A 20,550-nucleotide genomic window follows, 5' to 3' on the forward strand; every position below is an offset into this window, starting at 1 on the left:
TTGTGGATGTGTTTTGTACCATATTCACTGCAGCAACTGTAGCAAAAATGTAAGCGTATGAGTTTCTTAATTTGTGATTCATAGAAAAGAATTTGTGCACCTGCAATGAATAATTTAAGAAGGTGTAACTGTTGTGTTTTGTTTGTGGGAGAGAAAAAAAATTCTACAAGTTTGCAACTCCTAAAGCATTTTTCTCTGTGACTTCAACTTTACTGATACACGTGTGACTACAAATTCCACTGTCACAGGTGCTCAGTTGCCCAATAATACCTTCATATGTAGCCACTGTGACGTCTCCCATTAGTTTTTGGACTCTCGTTTTGCAGTTTGCATTTTGATCATCACCATCTTGAAATTTTGGAGCCAAAATTGACCATTTTTGGACGACAGGGTGGAACTGAACCTAACACTAGTTGTTAGCTTGGTTAACCCGGTGCACTTACAGGCTATGGTTAACTGTCATACTGCTAATGCTAATGCTAATTTCTGCTAGTGAAAAACAGGTTTAAAACCATTTTAAAAAATGTACTTACCGGAAAAAACTGAACATTCGACTCCTTAGAGGGCCTTTTAGTACATCCAAATGCTGAACAAGACTTTTTTAGGCAACCAAAATGTTACAATTAACTTTCATGAACTGAAAACACACTGAAATAGCGATGGCTACGGCTACGCCTATACTCTTCCCTGTGATGGCACCCTCCTGTTGGAGCGGCCATGCTCTTAATTATGCATAACTTTAAGCCTCAATAAAATTTAAACAGGTGAGTTGTATAAAAATTCACCACCTGCACAGTCGTCATGAAGCTATAAGGACTGAAACTGTTTTTTTTACCAGGCTGTAAACAAGTTTATTTCTGCTGTAAAGTTGGGTGTCTATGGGGACTGACTTGATTTTGGAGCCAGCCTCAAGTGTTGTGAGGAACTGCAGTTTTTGGCGCTTCCGCGTTGGCTTCAATTTTCAGCCCCAGAGATTGCTGCTTGGTCTAAAAGCAGTAAAATCTCCTACACAAACAAAAATAGTTTGTCAGTCTCCTTTTCTTCCCAGAGACAGAGAGAACATGAATGACAAAGAAAGAGAGAGATGGAGAGGAGGAGACTGAGCGCCATGGGGAGGACGGACAGCCTCTGTCATCAATGTAAAGAGGATAATTGGCGGCTGACTCCCTGACGTCCATCATTCTCTGCTGAAGAGCGGGGTGACAATGACTAACACAGTTCCGGTGCACCAGGGGCATCTGCATCACGTGCACACACACGCTCCAGTGTACACAGTGGTTCACACTCGAAACTCAAACGCACCCACACATTCTCATACACACACATTAAAAGCTGTAACCTTGAATCTTATTTGTATGTGTGGTACCCACTCACTGGAGTTGTCACCCACTAATGCGTGTAATTAGGGCTCTTTGATCAGGCTGGATGAGCACTCAATAAGTACACTGAGTAGTAATAAAAGAGGTGTTTCGAGCCATGAATGCATTTGTGTGTGGTGGGTGAAAGAGAAGATTCATGCATGCATTTGTTGATGTATTTTTTGTCTTTTGTCCAGCTGTTCAGAGCATAAAGTTACCTGTTACAATGTCTTTCTCTTGAATCAAGGTTAATACACACTAAAGTTGTAAATGTGAGTGATTCACAATATTCAGGGAATATCCACAGACATTAAAATATCATGACAGGCCTGCTAATGAGCATTTGGGGATGAAACACACAAATATGTAGTGCTGCAATTACTTGTAAAAAGAAAAAAAAATCAACATTGAAGTTCAAAAGAAAAGAAAATGAAGACAGCTATGCAACTTAAATTTCAAGGTCTTTTCCTCCTGGACAGACTGGAGATGATATTATTTCAGTGGAAGAGTTTTGTGTGTACACTTTGGGTGTTGGCATCTAACAGTAAGAGGTTCTCTGTAAACTCACCATTTTGCACCAGTGCTCGACAATCATCGATCATGCAGTGTAGCTAAAAGACGACAGATTTCCATAAATGGCATGACCAACTGGAAAAAAAAACCTCTGCTATCACTATTATTCCACCTGCATAAACCCAAAGCTAAAACTAACTGCCTCAGTGGACTCCTCTCTGTGTTGACTGAATTTTTTCCCCCCATCACAGAGACAGCGTGGCCGGCTCCAATCGAGGAAAAAGTAGCTGCTGGCTTCTCAATAAGTCACCACAATTCTCCAGACGACAGCGTGCATTAATTTGCATCTGGACATTTTTGATGAAGCATCAGATGTGGATGAGAAACCCTGTAATCACTGGAACAGCTTGGATTTATAATCACATCGCACCAAGTGCAGTGCATAAGTCATCCTGATTCGCACCAAATGTTTTGGGAGTCAACTCATTAAGCCTTTAAGATTCTAAGCAAAAAATCTATTAACTATTATTTCATTAGCATTCAAAGTGAAAACAGTCTCTACTGTGCATTATATATAAAGTGATGTGCTACTGGTTTATTCATACACACACATATATGTATATATACTGTATATAATCAACATTTATGAATACAGGGCTTTCTATGAGGAAGGTTTACTCCCTTTTACATGGGGGGCCTTTGTACACACAACAATGAAAGTACAGATATTGAATTTTTTTTTGTATAAATAAAAAAATAAACACACTTTGAAAAATACAAAGTTACAATAGATATATGAAAATAGTCCTCAAACCAGAAATAAAAGAAAATAGAAGACATATTGGAAGCACAGGAATAGATGGTGGGCAATTTGACAATACTTTACAGGTACAGTGTGTAGAATTTAGTGGCATCTACTGGAACCGACTTGGCAGAAATGGAATATAACATTCATAAGTATGTTTATCGCCTGAAAATAAGAATCATTGTGTTTTCGTTACCTTAGAATGAACCCTTTATATCTACATAGGGAGCGGGTCCTCTTCCATGAAGGCCTACATGCACCACCATGTTTCTACAGTAGCCAAGAACGGACAAACCAGCTTGCTTGGTAGGAGAGGTGGGGTGTTGGCATTCAGTTAGTTGCAATCTGCAACCTCACAGCTAGATGCTACTAAATTTTAACATTTTAACGCTAATGTTTGAATAACAAGGCCACAAAAAAGTTCTAAAAAGAAGCGTCTGTTTATAATTTTGTTTATAATGCCTGAAAAATGTGCTTAATTTGTCATAATATATCTTAACACTCCACTACACAAAAGTGCTGGGAGGAGGAAGTAACATGCTGATGATTCTGTTGTTTGAGAGTTTGTCCAGTGAGACTAAAAAAATTATATGTTAAATATGTCACGATACTAGGCACTAGATGAGGCCGGGGCTGTGGCGTGTACCTCCACGCCGTAGCCTATGAATATTCACAGCAAATTTCCTGATAATCATATCTTTGAGATATGTTTGGCTGAATAGCTGGACAGCCAGTCCAAATGACTAATATCACAGTAGGTGTGGCTGTCAGCACCTCACTGCAACACTTATCTTTACAATAATTGATTCACTGTCAACAAAATGTACAAAAAACAGACATGTTCATTGTGCAATATTTCCCTCATGTTGAAGTTAAATGCTTTTTCAGTTCTTGTGTGCAGCTGTTAGAGTTTTATTTTAGGCCATGCCCATGTGACACTGTTGAGAATTTTAAGGCGACAGGGTTTAAAATTGCCTCGACTTTCCACTGACTAGCAGTCAGGCACAAAATTAACAAATCTGCATACAGCGTCTCCTTCTTTAACATGTCAGCTCAGTTAAACCTGTTAAAATTGGAAGGTAGAACTGACTTTTAATGATGTAATTTCCTTATCACAACAGGAACTCTACACTCAGCCCCGTCTCTTCCTACGCAGGCCTATGCTAAAGTCCCAGCCTGCTTAGATAATCATTAGACTGGTAATTGGGCAGACTAGCAAGGCTATTATTATTGGTAATGCCTCCAGAGCAGACTCTCATTTCTTTAATCACACAGGACAGATGAGTTATTTTTGACAGAGGGGTTAGATAGTCACCTCTAAACACCTTGACGTTCATTATTAGAGGATGACTCACAAATCCCTGAAGGAACAAGTGTGAAGAACCTCTAATGGTAAAAAGAGATGCTCTTATTAGTGACATTCAGAGGGTTAGTCAGCCATTACTATGAGGAGACACAGTGGAGCGATTTCATCACTTCAAGATTTGAAAAAGATTCAACCACTGAACAACAAAGGATGACTGTTAAATGGGTTCCTTTTACACGTGTAAAATGTCTAACATGGTATCAGAGAACTGTAATCACAATGTTTCACCTGGGAGAAGACAAACATTAGTGACAGTTTAGTTACTTTACTTTCATTATGGGTCAATCAATTGTTAATGACACGCTATGATGTAGCTGTAAACGGACATGAGGACATTTCTAAGTGTTTATTAATGGATTTGTCAACAGTTTTCCTATGAAGCACTCATAACAGGTGAATAAACAGTTAATCAATGATTGATAACTGTATAAATAGCTGTAATCATATTTCATGGTATATAATTACACAAGAACAAATCCTTACAGTGTGTAATAAAATATGAATTAATTGTTTTTACATTTACAAATCATCTTTTACAGGCAAGTTTCAAGTTGTTGAAGGCATGTTGAGCTTGAAGGTCTGCTCTTGTTGTCAGAAGCAGTTGACAATGAAAAGGAAAAAGGACTCAAGGTCTACTTACTGCTCTTCTTACTGGTCTACTCTGTGGAGCTTTCAGCCAAATCTCATGGCCTTCATCAGTGGAGGAGCTCAGCTGTCATGGAAAGTGAAGTTGTTTTTTTTTTTATGAATAAATGATTCATTAATAAATATAATCAATAATATTATGATTATTGTGCGTCTCATATTTATATGATTGTGTTCATATATATGTGCCAGTTATTAATTATTTGTTGATACACTAGTTATGGATTGAGTTGTTTACAAACATTAATATACACACAAAAATCCATACCTCTTACAACTACTTATGACTACATTATACTGAGTTAAAGTGTTATAAATCATTGATTGCTTATATAATGACAAGGATACTTGTGTAAACAGTCTAAGCGAGTTGTGCTGGAAAGGCTCAACTTATTTTCAGAAAACTTTTGGATCTTGTGACAAATTAGGTAAACACATAAATCAAAGCAGGTACCTCTGAGAAAAGAGCAATGCTGCCTCCATCTGCTGTAGGACAGTCAGTACTGCAGTTTTATATGAGGGGATAAACTAAACTAATCACAACTTTCAACACTTTCATTTCAAAATACTATATTCAGTATTTGAAAACATGTATGTAACATGTACTCAAATTATGAGACATGCAGTAGTTGTTGTCATCTGTGGTTTAAATATTGATTAATGAACGTCACTGATTTGATACCAATATGCTTCATTTGTTTGTATGGAAGACGAGTTTTTTACAGTAAGAGTGAAATAATCATTATTACATTCATCTCTTTCAGACTTTGCACTGTTTTACATGATGTTGTATTTTTCATAATTTTATTGCTGTTGTTTTATTTCTTCATCCATCCAAACATCCAACTCTGAAAATCCGTCCATGAAAATAGGGCTGAGAGAGATATAAATATGATATATATTCCTTTGATTCATTGCAAGTTAAAATAACCTTGGAAATCATTTTAAAACAATTCCATGATTATTACAAGATAATTTGTCTAAATGTCTGTTGTGCTGAAGGGAGCAGTGTTTGTGATTATCATGATGTGTTAGCCAGATGTTTACACCTCTATTGGTTGCCTCTGCCAGCGATCACAAGACAGCAGAAATGGTATCTGGTGTCCTTGTCTCCCCCAGTTGATCTCCTCCACAGATAGAAGGAAGAGAGACTGTATGAGGTGTGAGGAACCCAGTGACTTGTTGAGAATCATTACTGACTCTAATTAACACATTCTTTGACTTGTTGCTGGCGCAGCGTTCAGCTTTCAGAGTCACAGATGGAGCAAGGACAAGAGGTTTTAAAAGGAATAATTCAACATTGTGCTTTCATGTTGAAAGTTAGATGAGATCGACACCAATATCTGTGTGGTAAATATGAAGCTACAGCCAGAGGGTCGTTAGCTTAGCTTAGCATAAAGACTACAAACAAGGGGAGACACTTAACAAGGCTCTGTCCAAAGGTAACTAAATCCACCGACCAGCACCTCTAAAGCTCCCTGATTAACAAGTTTAAAACCACAAACTGTCTCTAATACAATTCAGTTTTAGTATGGATTTAATACACAAGACTCCTTATTTTTTCAATTTTTTCATCTAACTCAGCAAAAAAGCAAATAAGCAAACTACATCTTGCCTTAAGAGTTTATATTTTCATGTATTTTCATGTTGACGTGACTGGAGAATTCTTTGTCCTGATATAACAAATTATAGCAGTAACCAGCACAAGTTTCCATCCAGATGCTGAGGTGTCGCCTTTGAAGACCACAAGGAATCAGAATGAAGGCAGCCAGGTATTTGGCTGAAGACACGGAATGCATATTAGTCTCTTAATGAGGGTTTAACAATAAACAGAATGACTGAGCTGCATAAAATAGTGGAAGTACTAATTTATGCAAAGTAGAACTTTTCTCTTCCTCGCTGAACCATGTGATGCTTTACATAAAAACTAAAAAATGCATTCAGATGGTGCTGCAACTAACGATTATTTTCATTACTTTTGTCATATTATGATTATGATTATTTTATTGATTAATCATTTAGTCTATGAAAAAACTGAAAAAAAAAAATCCAATTTCGAGGCCATGGTGATGTCAGTTTGCTTGTCCAAAACCTTAAAGATCCCCTTCAGACATGTTTTTTAAGATGTATAAAAAATACTCCACATGGAATATTAATTTGTGTCTGATACAGTTTTTCCACAAAAAACAGTCAAATTGCCTCAATAAAATCCTTAAAATTACATTTCCTACTTCTCCCTCATTGAAAAATCCAGTCTGTAAATATGCATGTGTTACGCCCATAGAGTGGAAGCTCACTCGAGGGGTGACATATTTAAGAAAAATAATTTATTCTGAAAGAACAAATTGACACTTTGTGAGTCGACTGATCTTCAGTGGCTTTACTCTTATCGTTAACTGCCAACTTAAATTAGTTGGAACAGTAGCTTGCTATTTCCATTTAAAATCAATAGGCTAACAGAATCACAAAGGATATATATACATAAAATAGGCTACTAAAATGATCAATTCTATAACAGCATTGAAAGTGCTATATCAGTCTATTATTTACAATTATTTACAATTCTTATCATTTCAGGTATAAAACAATTATCTCATTCCCTCATAACTTCAATCACGCAACATTTACATTACAATATAATCTCCCTCATTCATCCCCTCTGTTTACGCGTGACGTATTACAACGTGAGCTGCCTGGTTGCCTTGACAACGGTAAACAATAATGCTGCTAATCAGCTGTTCGGGCTCTGGCTCTAACTGACTACGTTCTATAACCGTTATAAACAACTGAAAATAAACGATATTAACCGTTATAAACAAACTGAAAATAAACGTTATTAACCGTTATAAACAAACTGAAAAGAAACGTTATTAGCTGCTAGAGGAAAACGAACAAAACAAAGAAAATACAAACCACAAAACACTATAACATTAAATCTTACACATACATACAAATCAGTGCAGTCAGGCAAACCCCACATCTGTTCAACCCAAAGACAACCATCATTGTAACTGGCAAGCTAGCGCTAATAACCTACAGACACGCTACAATACATAAAGCAGTACAATAACAATAAAATCAACGATAAAACAATAAAAACAGTACATTAAATAGAAAAACCGAAAAACTGAATACACGCTTACATTACATTTACCCACCTGAAAGAACAAATTGACACTTTGTGGGTCGGCTGATCTTCAGCGGCTTTACTCTTAACGTTAACTGCCAACTGAAGAGTGCAACCGCTCATACCTTATATACCCCCAGGTGGTCACGTGCCTTTTCCATTCCAACTACCAGTATGTGAAATTAAATGGGGAGGGGGGAGGGGTCTGTTAACATTCAAACTGAAGTTTTATACATATAAAAAAATAACATATTTAAATCAGTGGCAATTTCCTATGTGCCACACTCTCCCCCACATTTCAAAATGTCTCCTGACATTTGACACTTTAGGCCAACAATATCCAATTCTGTTTACACACAATACATATGAAAGATTCAATTGAACTAGGTCAACAACATCTTCAGGATTTGTAAAAAAAAATACATATCCTCCTGACTACCAGTAGTTCAATTTTGTCCTCTGTGGAGGACATTCGCAAACCTGAATATCTCCCATCCACAACATACTACTGCTTTAACTCCTTTTGCTGTCTATAGAGGACAGATAGGGCTTTTCAATGATACCAAATGTGAAGGGGTGGGGCTTTGGGACCTTTCACTTCCACATCCAGGAAAATGGCGTCCGTCAGTGCAAGCACATTTTATGGGAAGAGGAAAGGTAAGTGAATAAAGTTTTTTATTGAGCAAATTTTGGCTTGAAATGTTGATGGCATTTTTTATATAAGTCTCTTAAGAACAGATTAAAACAGTTTCTGAATTAATTTAGTTGTATTTTAGCATATTATTGAAGAGTTTAAAAAATGTCCTCCGTAGTGGACGTTTATAGTTAATTACTTAATTTTGTCCTATTTTTTTTCAAATGAAAAGAAAGGGAGTCATTCTCAGAGGCAGAGAGAATTTTACTGCGAATCGTTGAGGGAAACTCAGATATTGAGTTGTCTGATGAAGAAATGCAAGATGCAGTGTTTGAGCCAGATGCAGGGGAAGATGATTCAGAGAGCTCTGAGGATGAAACTCAGGCAGGGCAAGCAGATGCAGAAGAGTCAGATCAAGCAGAACAGTCCACATCTATGTCCAGTCGGAGTCCACTGTGGAGCAAGACTTCAAAGTACATATTGAGTTTGTATTCAAAAAAGAATAACTTTTTTCTCTAACAATTGAGACTTATATTAATTTTGTTTTTCTCCCTTTATTGGTTTTCTTTAGATTCAAATTCCAACTTGATGATCCTCCCATTACCCAGAGCAATGATTCCATGACACGCCAAAACTGGACCCCAATGGATTATTTTAAGCAGTACATTGATGACTCCGTGTTTGAAGAAATGGCCCTGTGCACAAATCAGCGTGAAGTACTTTCGTCTGGAGCAACACTAAATACCACTCCTGAAGAACTGAAGACATTTTTTGGGAATTCTATTTACATGAGCTGTCTAGGATATCCAAACATTCAAATGTATTGGGCCTCAAATACCAGAGTTCAAATTGTGGCAGAATCCATGACCAGAAATCGGTTTTACAAGCTTAGAAATTCCATTAAGATTGTCAATGACCTGGATGTGCCAGATGATGAAAAAACAGGAGATGTCTTGTGGAAAATCAGGCCCCTCTTGACCAAAGTGAGGCAAGGATGTCTGAGTCTGCCTAGAACAGGAAAATTGTGCATTGATGAGCAAATGGTTCCATTTACTGGTCGATGCCCAGTGCGCCAGTATGTACCAGGTAAACCACACCCAACTGGGCTGAAGGTGTTTGTCTTGGCCGCACCAACCGGTCTGGTCTTAGACTTTGTGATCTACCAAGGCAAGACTACCTTCAAAGTTACAGAAGGAAAGGGCATCGGAGAGCAAGCCGTTCTTCATTTGGCAGAGTCTGTTCCCAGAGGAACCCACCTGTTCTTTGACAGGTTCTTCACAACGATCAACCTCCTCGACACCCTGATGGCAAAAGGGATGACAGGGACTGGAACCCTCATGACAAACAGGGTGCCAAAGGAGTGCAAGATCATAGGGGATAAACCCTTCAAAAAGAAAGGAAGAGGGGCATCAGAGATGGTAGTCAGAAGAAGCACTCCTGAACTTGCTGTCATAAAGTGGTTGGACAACAAGCCAGTTGCCATGGCATCCTCCGCCTATGGTATTGAACCTCAGGACACACGCAGAAGATGGTCCAAGAAGGACAAAAGGTTTGTCCAGGTGTCAAGGCCACTGGCAATTGCTGAGTACAACACCAACATGGGTGGTGTGGACTTGGTTGACCGAATGTTGAGTTTCTACAGGATGGCCTCTCGCACTCGGAAATGGACAGTGCGTGCAGTTTTTCACTTTTTTGACCTGGCAATCACCAACTCCTGGCTTCAGTATAAGAGTGACAGCCAGTTTCTGGGGAAGAAACCACTGAAGTTCCTTGACTTCAAACTGCTCCTTGGTGAAGACTTGATTACTCGGGCCCAAGCAGGCATCGCAAGTGATAGCGAAGATGACTACACTCCACCACGTCAAAAGTGGAAACCGCAGCCAAATGCAGCTTTCAGACACTATGGCGCCATCCATCTTCCAGAGATGGTGGACGAAACGCATGCATCAAGGTGTCGCAGATCCAGCTGCAAGAGCAAAACATACGTGATGTGCACAAAGTGCAAGGTATTCCTTTGTGTTTCCAAGAAGGGGAATTGCTTTTTGAAGTATCATACCAAATAAGGACTAACTGGTTGCCATCAAGGTTCAGTTTCACATACGGCGTTCCGATGTTCACTGTGGAAACATTATATCTTAAAAGCATAACAAAGCAAAACAAAAAAACAAAAGTGATGATGGACAGTTATGTGGATGTCAAACTCGTTCTTATGATGACTTTTTGAAATTTTCATTGGGACTAACTAGTTGCCATCAAGGTTCCGTTTCACATGTATGGCGTTCTGATGTCCACTGTAGTGGACACATGATATCTTAAAAATAAAAACTTTTTTTTCAAAAAAAATGTTTTCAGCATTCTAATTACTTAACAAGGATTGGGGAATTTAAAAAAAAATGTAATCGGACAATATTTTTTTTCCTGGTAGTCAGGAGGATATACATATACATAGTAGTATGCATTTAAAACTACAGTGTCTATAAACTACCAAGGCCTCCAAGGCGTTAAGGGAGCTTTGGGTCTGAACAACTGGGGCATAGAGTTAATGTCTTCCATATTAATGTCCCTATAACTAGGTACACCCAGAGTGGTGTAGGTCAGTTTCTGAGGCTGGTGTCTGTTTCTTCACAGGTACAGGTGGGGTGAGGGTGACATGGTTAATGGATAAAACAACCCTTCTTTAAACTCAAATTGAGGAGGTGAGTGAACCCCACAGAGACATGGTCTAGTGCCTCACCTCTGGACCCTGAACTGACCTCTTTGCCAAGTGGCGCTCTGACAACATGATACTAACCAAAGTTAAACACTGTGACAAAATGGAGATTGAACAGACCTCCTGAGAGGCCATTTCTGACCAATAACTAAATTATGGCCTGAACTAAAAGCATAAATGACCTCTGGGGTCATTTGAACCAGGAGAAAGGAGCGACAAGTCAGTAAACATGGACAGATAACTGGCCCCCTTATCTTCCACAGACGAGAGTCAGAAAACTCTCACATTCCTGGAGGACATTCATGGAGTCTCTCTGCAAATCTGAGCCAAATCCGAATTTCATGTAAATGAAATGTCTAATCATTATGTTAATCATGTAATGTTGTTTGTCATAGAAATACATGAAGAATGTTATAACTTTAATAGTTGTGTTGTAATCTATCACGGAGATACATTTTTGATTTTATTACATTTTTACTACATGTACATGTGACAATACTGCCCCCTACTGAGGGTTAGAACTTCATACTGAATTTCCTTATATTAAGAGTTAATGAATGTTTCTGTGGTAACTGTGCAATGGTATTTTAAAAGTTGTTGTCAGTTGTTTTTGTTTATTTGTAAAATTAAGTGTTTAAGTGTTTCCATGTACAGTATTTTATTTTTGACGTTTACGATTTGAGTTTAAGATTTGATTGTAGTCAGATTAAACTTTATTCAGCATTAAACTAAGATTACAAGAAGCCAGCCAAAGCCTGAATTCTCCACTCAAACTGAAATATCATTTTGAAGATGATAGTGACTCTTAATGGAGTCTGCCTCCAGACTGGATTTCTGCCTGCTTGCTGAGAGCAGTACTGCAACTAGGAGTTAAACCTAAAATACTCTTTCCAGAGCGGCCTGACATGGCTTGACTCCTCTTCACTGGTGTTCAACACCGCTGCCAAGACTGTGCAACTACCAAACATCACTGTGACTCTACACCCTTGCTGCAGACTAACTCCAGCTTAACCCAAAACAACGCTGGACGCTGCAACGTCATCTTTGCAGCAAACTTGTCAACAGTGAGATATGACATGGCTTTGTGATCAAGGGTTGATGTTGAATTACATTAAAATTAAAAAGATAATTTCTTTAGAGAAGTTGAATTAGAGTTCCCTTAGCATTCCACGTTGCAATACATCTCAAGTCACACATTTCGAGCCACTATTTCTAAATTATTTTCTGTATTATTTTATTTTTATTATCATTTAAAGGCCTTATTATTCTCTTGTATGTATTATCTTATGCTTTATCATGCATCCTCAAAACATTTAACTATTAATAAATGTCTTCATGTATCCTAAGAAGTTGTTCTTGTTGTGATTTCTTTGAGCACAGAGGTCTGCTGCTTGGACAAGAACGTCCGGTTATGAAACTGATTTGTTGATTAAATTGAATAAAGGTCAGTGCTTCCTCCTGGCACTAAAAAATTCTAACCAACAATGGAGGTAGTGCCCAGACGAGGTTTTATATTAATAAAAGTATTAATATTCCAACAAGAGTATGGCCCTGACAGTGAGTGGGCCAGGTCGGTGAGAGAGATAGATTAAAAGAATAAATCAGGGATAAAAATTCAGGATTTACACCGTTAGGGGTGCAGCAGACATGAATATTAAAATCACCTCAAATTAAATTCCTGTCATATCTGGGTAGGATTATAGATAGGAGCTCTGAGAATTCATTTATAAAGGCAAAAGAAGATTTGGGGGGTCTGTAAACCAGAGGGCCCAGACACTGGGTATTCCCCTTAAATACAAATGGAAGTGCCTTGAAGGAGAAAAACAGTCCTAAGTCAAAACAGGAAATATTTAAATTATATCTGATGAAAACAGCTATACAAATGACTTATTTAACAGAGATCTTTACAGCCCTGTCTTGAATATATTTGGCATTTTGGCATGGAGCACTGGAGGAGACATTGACCGGCAGGGAATGTGAATTTGACATTTGATGGAGTGACCATACAAGGCGAGAGATGGCTTGCTGAAAACTTGTTTCTTCTGTCATTGGTCACGATGGGAACGGTGCTTTTAAAATCACAGAAAAGGCCAGCAGGACCCTCACTGTTGTATAACAGGCTTTTCTTTTCTAAGGTGAAGTTAAAGTGCAGAATGGATCATGCTGAGATGTGTGTCAGGGAGAATTAAAAGCTATAAAATGGATAAAATTAGAAACTAGTTGCTTGGTTCCTTTCTTATTTGGATGGAGGCCATCCATTTTGTAGAAGTACTGCTTAGTCCAGAAATAGTCAAAATTGCTGATGAAATTATATCTTGCTGCAGAGCAGAAATTAAGCAGCCACTGGTGGAGACTAAAAAGACGACTAAAGCATTCAACGCTCTTTGAGAGAGTAGATATAGGACAAGAGATTATGCAGCTTTTTCCCAGACCCTCAATCGTGCAGCACAGTGATTCAGTGTCCTGATGCAGCTTTACTGATTGTCTGGACATGACGTTATTCGTTCCAGTGTGTACCATTACAGTGTGGACTGAAGGGTGGAGGTCGATGAGCGTTGGAGTAAGTTCAATAAAATGCTTAACCTCTCTGCCGCCGAGACAATATGTGATGGCAGATGGGAGTTTAACGAATATTATGATGGATTGACCCAATATCAAGATTTCAGGAACAGAGTTACCCCGTTGATGTAAAGTGCAAGGTTGGAAGGGAGTTTGCAGGTGATGGACAAAGCTGACCTCAGCGAGGCAGGAGGTGGTGGCACTTGACCAGGGTCAGTGGTCATTGCAGCTGGAGGTGGACAGAAAGCAGCTGAGGTGGTAGCTGGTTTGGCTACATCAGGTGATGGGCGATGCCGTTTGCTCCAAGGACAAATGGTTTTGGGGGTCTGTCGAGAAGCCCGATGAAGAGCCGGGGCCAGAGGGGCCGTTTCCTGCTTCTAAATTCAGATAAAACTGAGATGCTGGTCGTTGGCCCTGCTAGACACAAACACCAGTTTTATCATGTCACAGTGACTCTCGACAACTGTGTGATTTCACAAAGTGTGGCATGCAAGAATCCTGGTGTTATGTTTGATCCCAGCCTCTCTTTTGATAAGCACATCAAAAAAATCACCAAGACTGCCTTTTTCCACTTTCAGTCTTCCCTGTCCATGGCTGATGCAGAGACTCCAATAAATACATTTGTTTCCTACAGACTTGATTACTGTAATGTTCTGTTTTCGGGTCTGCCATGTTCTAGTACTAAAAGTCTTCAGATGGTTCAAAATGCTGCAGCTATAATCTTAACTGAAACAAAAAAATATGACCATATTACACCAATTCTAGCCTCCCTTCATTGGCTTCCTATCCATGTTAGATCACACTTTAAGGTGCTTCTACTGACTTATAAAATCCTAAATGGGCCCCATCATACCTGTTAAACCATATATTCCATCCCAAACTCTCCGCTTTCAAAATGCAGGGCTCCTGTCTGTACCCAGAGTTAAAAAGAAGTGAGCAGGAAGCAGGGTCTTTTTCTATCGGGCTACGTTTTGATGGAATAACCTCCCTGCTGACGTCAGACAGTCTGAGTCTGCTAAATCCTTTAAATCTAAACTTAAAACTCATCTTTTGGCTTCTAATTAAAAGCCTTGTCTGTCCTGCCAACGAGATTACTGATTGTTGCAACTGGTCTGATAACCATTGCATCTCTCTGTTTGTTGTCTACAAGCACATGTGCCCCCGCCCCCACACACATGAAAGCACATGGAAAACATGTTTGGTGAGGATTAAATATTCACTTTTCACTTTTCACTTTTGTCTATGTTGTAATTGTTTTTCTTCTTATTACTGCCTTGTTCATTCATTCCCCCGAACACCCAACTCCAAATAAGGACAATATCATTCAATGCATTTATTTTATTTTATTGAAGACGATGACAGAGATACAATACATAGCAGGAATGCAGCTACATAAGTTGTTATTCCAGGTTGACTCCTACTGTGCACCTCTAATTTTTAGTCTCATATCTCAGAATCAATCTTACTGTTCTTCCTTTAACCTGCCATCCCAAATAGTGAGGCGGATGGGTTTTACCCCATTACGACAACACAAGGTGGAGAAAGATGTCAAAAGTGTGTTAAAATGACATTCACATACAGTCCTTTGACTTGTTGCATTTTCTGGTGGCTATATTGTGGCATAGCAGGTTAAAACAATCGTATTAATTATTATAATCTTACTAGATCATTTGGGTTAAAATTTAGTTCTGCTGCGTTGAAGGAAGCAGATTTGTGATTATTTTGATATGACTCTCCAAATGTTTACTCCACTTTCTTGGTCTTCATGGCCAGAGACTGCAGGGCAGTGAAGACAGTATCTGGTTTCTCTGTCTCCTCCAGTTTAGACTTGTTACAGAAGAAAGGAGGAATGAAGTCCATAGCGTCAGAGAGCCCCAATACCCAGTTGAATGTGCTGAAATATAAACAAAAATGTATTTTTGAGAATCACTACGGACTAATGTACTAAGAATGTTGTTTGAGTTTTGACCTGAGTTTAAGTTTGACAGTAAAACGTCACAGATGGAAGACAACGAACAGGACATTTTGTACACAGGAACAGTTCAAGATGGACAGCAGACTGTATACAGCACAGCATAAACCATGTTGCCACGATTTAACAAAGTTCACTTCAATCAATGTCATGATTCCACAGTGAGGGTGTAATAAAAGTCAATCATGCCCACACCGAATGTGCTAATATTTGATCATGTTTATTTGACTGTTGTGGAGGAACTGTCCATTGTTGTATAGTATAGCTACAAGGTTCAAAACTTTTTTTTATACAATTAAATCCCAATCAGTCACTTCAAACTCATGCTGTGCATTCAAACTTTGTTAAAACCCTCAGAAACTAATTCAATGGGAGATCCCAAAGTTTAAGAAGATTTTAAACATATCAGGCTGAATTAGGTGAAAATGTGTATATCACGATGCACAAAATATAGAATATTTCCATTTGATTAAATGGTGCAGCCATAAAAAACATGTCTGGTCTTGTATTTGATTATTTCCCTCAGTGAAAAATCCTATAGTTTCAGTGAGAAGCTGGAAGAAGCAGCTACAGAGTACAGTACATGATACTGATACTGTCAGACAGTTGGGATTAAGATGATTTTTCAAAACTTAAAGTTACTTAAAGGGAAATGTTTGATACAGTCTTAACAGATTAGTGGTTATATGAATAGCAGCACTGTTTTGGTGATGTTGATTGTTTAGCTGTTTCTGCGGTTTTGTCGGCTCAGTTCTCACCTGAGAGTGATCCATCCAGATTCTGGGGTGTAGCTAGTGAAGGTCATAGGGATGCAGCCAGTTTCAGTGAAGACACTTGTGTACATACCTGAAGACATGAATCATAAGTTATAAAGTACTAATTACTCAGCAGGTAATTATCTACATTACTCATTACTTTACTTCCTGTTTCTTAGCCCAACTCCATCAAAAATGTCTTCGAAAAACTTCAAAGCCACCAAATCCACATCTAATTAAACAGCACATGTAGAAATAATGAATGACACACACATATCCTCATAGCCCACGTCAGAAAATATCAGAGTGTTACCGCCTGATTTCTTGGTTTTGGGTACAATGTTCCCTCTTACCGTTCTGTGGCAGGCTTCCATACCAAGTGTTGATGAGCACACCCATTCCCCAGGAAGAGGAGGAGCCCATAATCACCTGACCCATCAGTTTGGCATCAGGAGGCACTTGGATGGGAATGAAGCTGGCATCCAGAGCCTTCTTCTTGCAAGTGAACTTGCTCCAGTCGATCTCGTAATAGACTTTCTGAAAGGATGAAGACAGAAAACAAGTGTTGACCTTCCACGTCTCTATTTTTGTCTGCTTCATATCTTTGTTGTCTTCACATGTGTTGACTTTGAAAGGAAACTTGTGTATTACCATGTATATGGTTTTGTCATAAGGGATGTGTGCTGTTTATTGTGTTTGTGACAAAATTCTGTAAGTTGGTTGCATTGTGTTCTAACAAGTCATGTTAGCATGTTAGCCAGCTAGCATGGGGCTCAAGTCCGAGAGGTGATGTAGCCATGATGAAAGTGAGGCCTTGTGGAACGCGGTCAGTAACTGTGACTCATGTTAGAAACGTAATTTACTGTTCTAGTAAAGAAATATGGTGATAAACTGAGCGAAGAGTGTGTGTATTGAGACATAGTAGCACTGAGAAGATAGAGGAGGGTGTAGTCTTTTTATTTGTCATATTTTGGTTTATTTCTGGAACATTGATTTATCAAAGAAGAAAATTAATGGAAAACAATCATGATGATTAAATAATTGTGTGTAGAATTTCTAGCGGAACAGACTTGGCAGAAATGGAATATAATATTCATAACTATGTTTTAATTAGTGTATAATCTCATGAAAATAAGAATTGTTGTGTTTTCGTTACCTTAGAATGAGTGATTTATATCTACATAGGGAGTGGGTACTCTGCCATGGAGCCCGCCATGTTGCACAGCCATGTTTCTACAGTAGCCCAGAATGGACAAACCAAACACTGGCTCTAAAGAAGGTCTTTCATGTTTTTCATGAGTTTCATGGCCACCGTAGGTTCTCCTACACACTTGGAAGGGGGGGTATTCAGTTTGTTGCAATGTGCAACCTCATCGTTAGATGACACTAAATCCTACACACTGGTCCTTTAAGTAATTATTAAAAACAAAAAACAAACATTCTGTTTTCAGTTTCTCAAATGTGAGAATGTGCTGCTTTTCCCTTATATACATGTAAATGAATATTGTAAACTGTTGACAAACAGGCAGTTTGAATGAGTTATCAAACATTTTAGATTAAACAAGTAATTGACTAATAAGAAAAAAAAATATTCAGAAAATAATGTAATTAATAATAAAAATTATTGTTAGTTGCAGCCCATTTTTGGTGTTGTTTTCTTTTATTCAATCAAAGAAAGTCTTGTGTTAAGAATGCAGAAAGAAGCTACTGTCGACCTTAAATATAATTTTCCTACTTTTCACAAAACTATTAACTGTGCGTCATTCTGTGCACTGCTACGTGTTGCTTCATGTTTTAGTTTGTATAAACATACAGACCATCATTCATGGTGACTGGACACTGACTGTAGTTTGAAAGAAGAGATTAGATATGCTGATGCTGCAGAAAAGGGGATGTGGTGAATACATTTCTGGTTCAAACTAATCAACATTCAGATGTTTGAAGAAATCTTAACAATTTACAGTATTTTTTATAAAATTGCATCAAGACTAATGCTATAATACTATTTGGTATTAATTTGTTTGAAATTCATTGAAAAACAGGTAGACCATGTGCATTGTGTCAAGAGTGTTCCCATAGTAACAGATAAACCCTCATTCAGATTTCACATGTGACAAAGCTCAGTCAGTATGCATGTAGAACAATTTAAGCAGGGTTTAATACCTTGTTGAAAAGCATCAGCTGGTCCATAGCAAAGGTCTCGTTGCCGTTAGAACCGTAGTTTCTAACCCGCATCCTTGGAGCAAAAGCATCATAGCTTATTTTTCCTGTGGATAACATGTTCTTGGCCATCTGAAAGACAGACAGAGAGTGAAAGGAGAGTGAGAGATCATTTGACACGGGTCCAGCCTTAAAATGGAGCATCTTTCAAAAAACCAGAGTACATGCAAAGTAAGGGGTCAACTCACCACGGTGATGCCTCCAGTCATCAGCGGTGGAACGACTGTGGAAGAGGAAATCAAAAAACAAAAATCAGTACTTTTGCTAATTTAAAATGAGATATTTCTGTATGCTCATTTGAAAACCGTAGCATGATGAGTGAATTAACTCAGCTGTTGACAAAGAAATATTTTTGGTTTGTATATAATTAGAGATCTGTCCTGTCTGTATCATTGATTGGCAATAGAGGGATGGATAAGCAGAAAAATATGTATATTATGAGTTCAGTTAAATCAAATTCCAGCTTTAAGCCATTTGATTTTTCTCCATCTATCATGCACAAACAGTCAAAACTCTCCTCACTTTTCCTAAATGTAACTGAAGTCCAGCTTAACTCACTATGACACTGAAAAAATACCAGTAGTCTTTCAACACTTACTACAGGGTTTAGGAGCCTGGGCGGCAGCAGCTGCCAGCACCAGGCTGAGGCAGGACAGCACACTGATCAAGTTCATGTCGAGACGCTTTAGGAGCCGGACGAGGAGAAGCCGTGACCACTCTGGTCTCAGGGAACAACACACACCTCCTAATATACCTGCTCATATCACAGCTGACAGCGCTCGCTCACATGGTTCAACCCCTTCAGCGTTTTTTTTGCTGACGACGCCCATGAAGGCAAACATGACCAAATAACTAACAGTTGTATGATCATATAGCAGAAAACCATTGATAAGATTATATAATGCATCACATGCTTGTTTCATGTTAAAGGACCAAGCTCATCAGATTGTGGAGATAACACATTAATCTTTGTTTTTACAAAAACAAATATACTGAACATATGACTGAAAATAGATGTTTATTTTGAAGGAAATGTCCTATTGACCTCCTGATTATTATTCCTCCGCCACTATTCATCTGAATTTCCCTTTAAGGGATATTAAAATGGGCTTTCAAAAAAGATAATGTTAAAAAAATGTATAGTTTTATTTTGTATTATATTTAAATATTTTCTAAACTTTTATGATTTGCCTTAAATGCAGCAATGCCCTTTATCACTTCCTTAAAGTTCCCCTTAACTCAAAAATATATTTTCGAGCTTCACTGTGCAGAATTTGTCAGTGTTTTGACTGCAGGTGTGAATGATCTCATGTGTACAGTATGAACTCCACCTGGTTATTTCTCAGCCTGCTACTGTTATGGGCTACATTTATCTGATTAAACAGTGAATTTTCCACTACATGTCTCCTTTCTTTCTGTAGTTACTTCATCCGCTTCTCATATCATGCACTTGATAATTTTTTTTATACATTAACACTAGAGGGAAAAAGCTGCCTCATTAAACTCTTTGGAGAAACATGCAACAAAAACACACTGATGACAGTATTTGTATGCAAAAAAAAAAAGATGAAATAAAAAATCTAATTAGTTACAACAAAGTACATTTTAAGTTTGGATACAAGTGAAATTATTTCCAGCAGCAGCATACATTTTAGTGGTGTACAATGGTTAAATACTATACATACTGTGAAATGTATTAAAGTGTAATGTATAAAACTCAAAGTTATAATTAGTTCAAAGCATGTTGTCTGATGTCAGAGTTCAAATTGGATTAATTTCCATTGACCTCAAGGTAAATGATCGCAGCAGTAAAAACTCCATATTAGCTAAAAGAAACATGATATGAAGGGCAGATAAAGCTGCATCACATTAATGTTTAGAGGTCA

At 38.1% G+C, this 20,550-nt stretch overlaps 2 protein-coding genes across 2 annotated transcripts; one reads left to right on the forward strand and one right to left on the reverse strand.

Annotated features, from left to right (window-relative positions):
- The first annotated feature begins 8,243 nt into the window (after positions 1 to 8,243).
- Positions 8,244 to 10,880, forward strand: LOC137175956 (piggyBac transposable element-derived protein 3-like). Its single transcript, XM_067581908.1, has 2 exons — positions 8,244 to 8,921; positions 9,020 to 10,880. Exons 1-2 carry the CDS (start codon positions 8,764 to 8,766, stop codon positions 10,509 to 10,511), a joined length of 1,650 nt encoding a protein of 549 aa, XP_067438009.1. The 5' UTR covers positions 8,244 to 8,763; the 3' UTR covers positions 10,512 to 10,880.
- A 4,160-nt stretch (positions 10,881 to 15,040) lies between these two features.
- On the reverse strand, positions 15,041 to 19,400 carry LOC137180528 (ependymin-like). Its single transcript, XM_067585920.1, has 6 exons — positions 19,263 to 19,400; positions 18,853 to 18,887; positions 18,608 to 18,736; positions 16,798 to 16,981; positions 16,448 to 16,535; positions 15,041 to 15,611 (listed from the first exon to the last, which is right to left on the reverse strand). Exons 1-6 carry the CDS (start codon positions 19,336 to 19,338, stop codon positions 15,461 to 15,463), a joined length of 663 nt encoding a protein of 220 aa, XP_067442021.1. The 5' UTR covers positions 19,339 to 19,400; the 3' UTR covers positions 15,041 to 15,460.
- Between the last annotated feature and the right edge of the window lie 1,150 nt (positions 19,401 to 20,550).

The sequence above is a fragment of the Thunnus thynnus genome, chromosome 3 (assembly GCF_963924715.1).
Source record: "Thunnus thynnus chromosome 3, fThuThy2.1, whole genome shotgun sequence".
Lineage (NCBI taxonomy): Eukaryota > Metazoa > Chordata > Actinopteri > Scombriformes > Scombridae > Thunnus > Thunnus thynnus.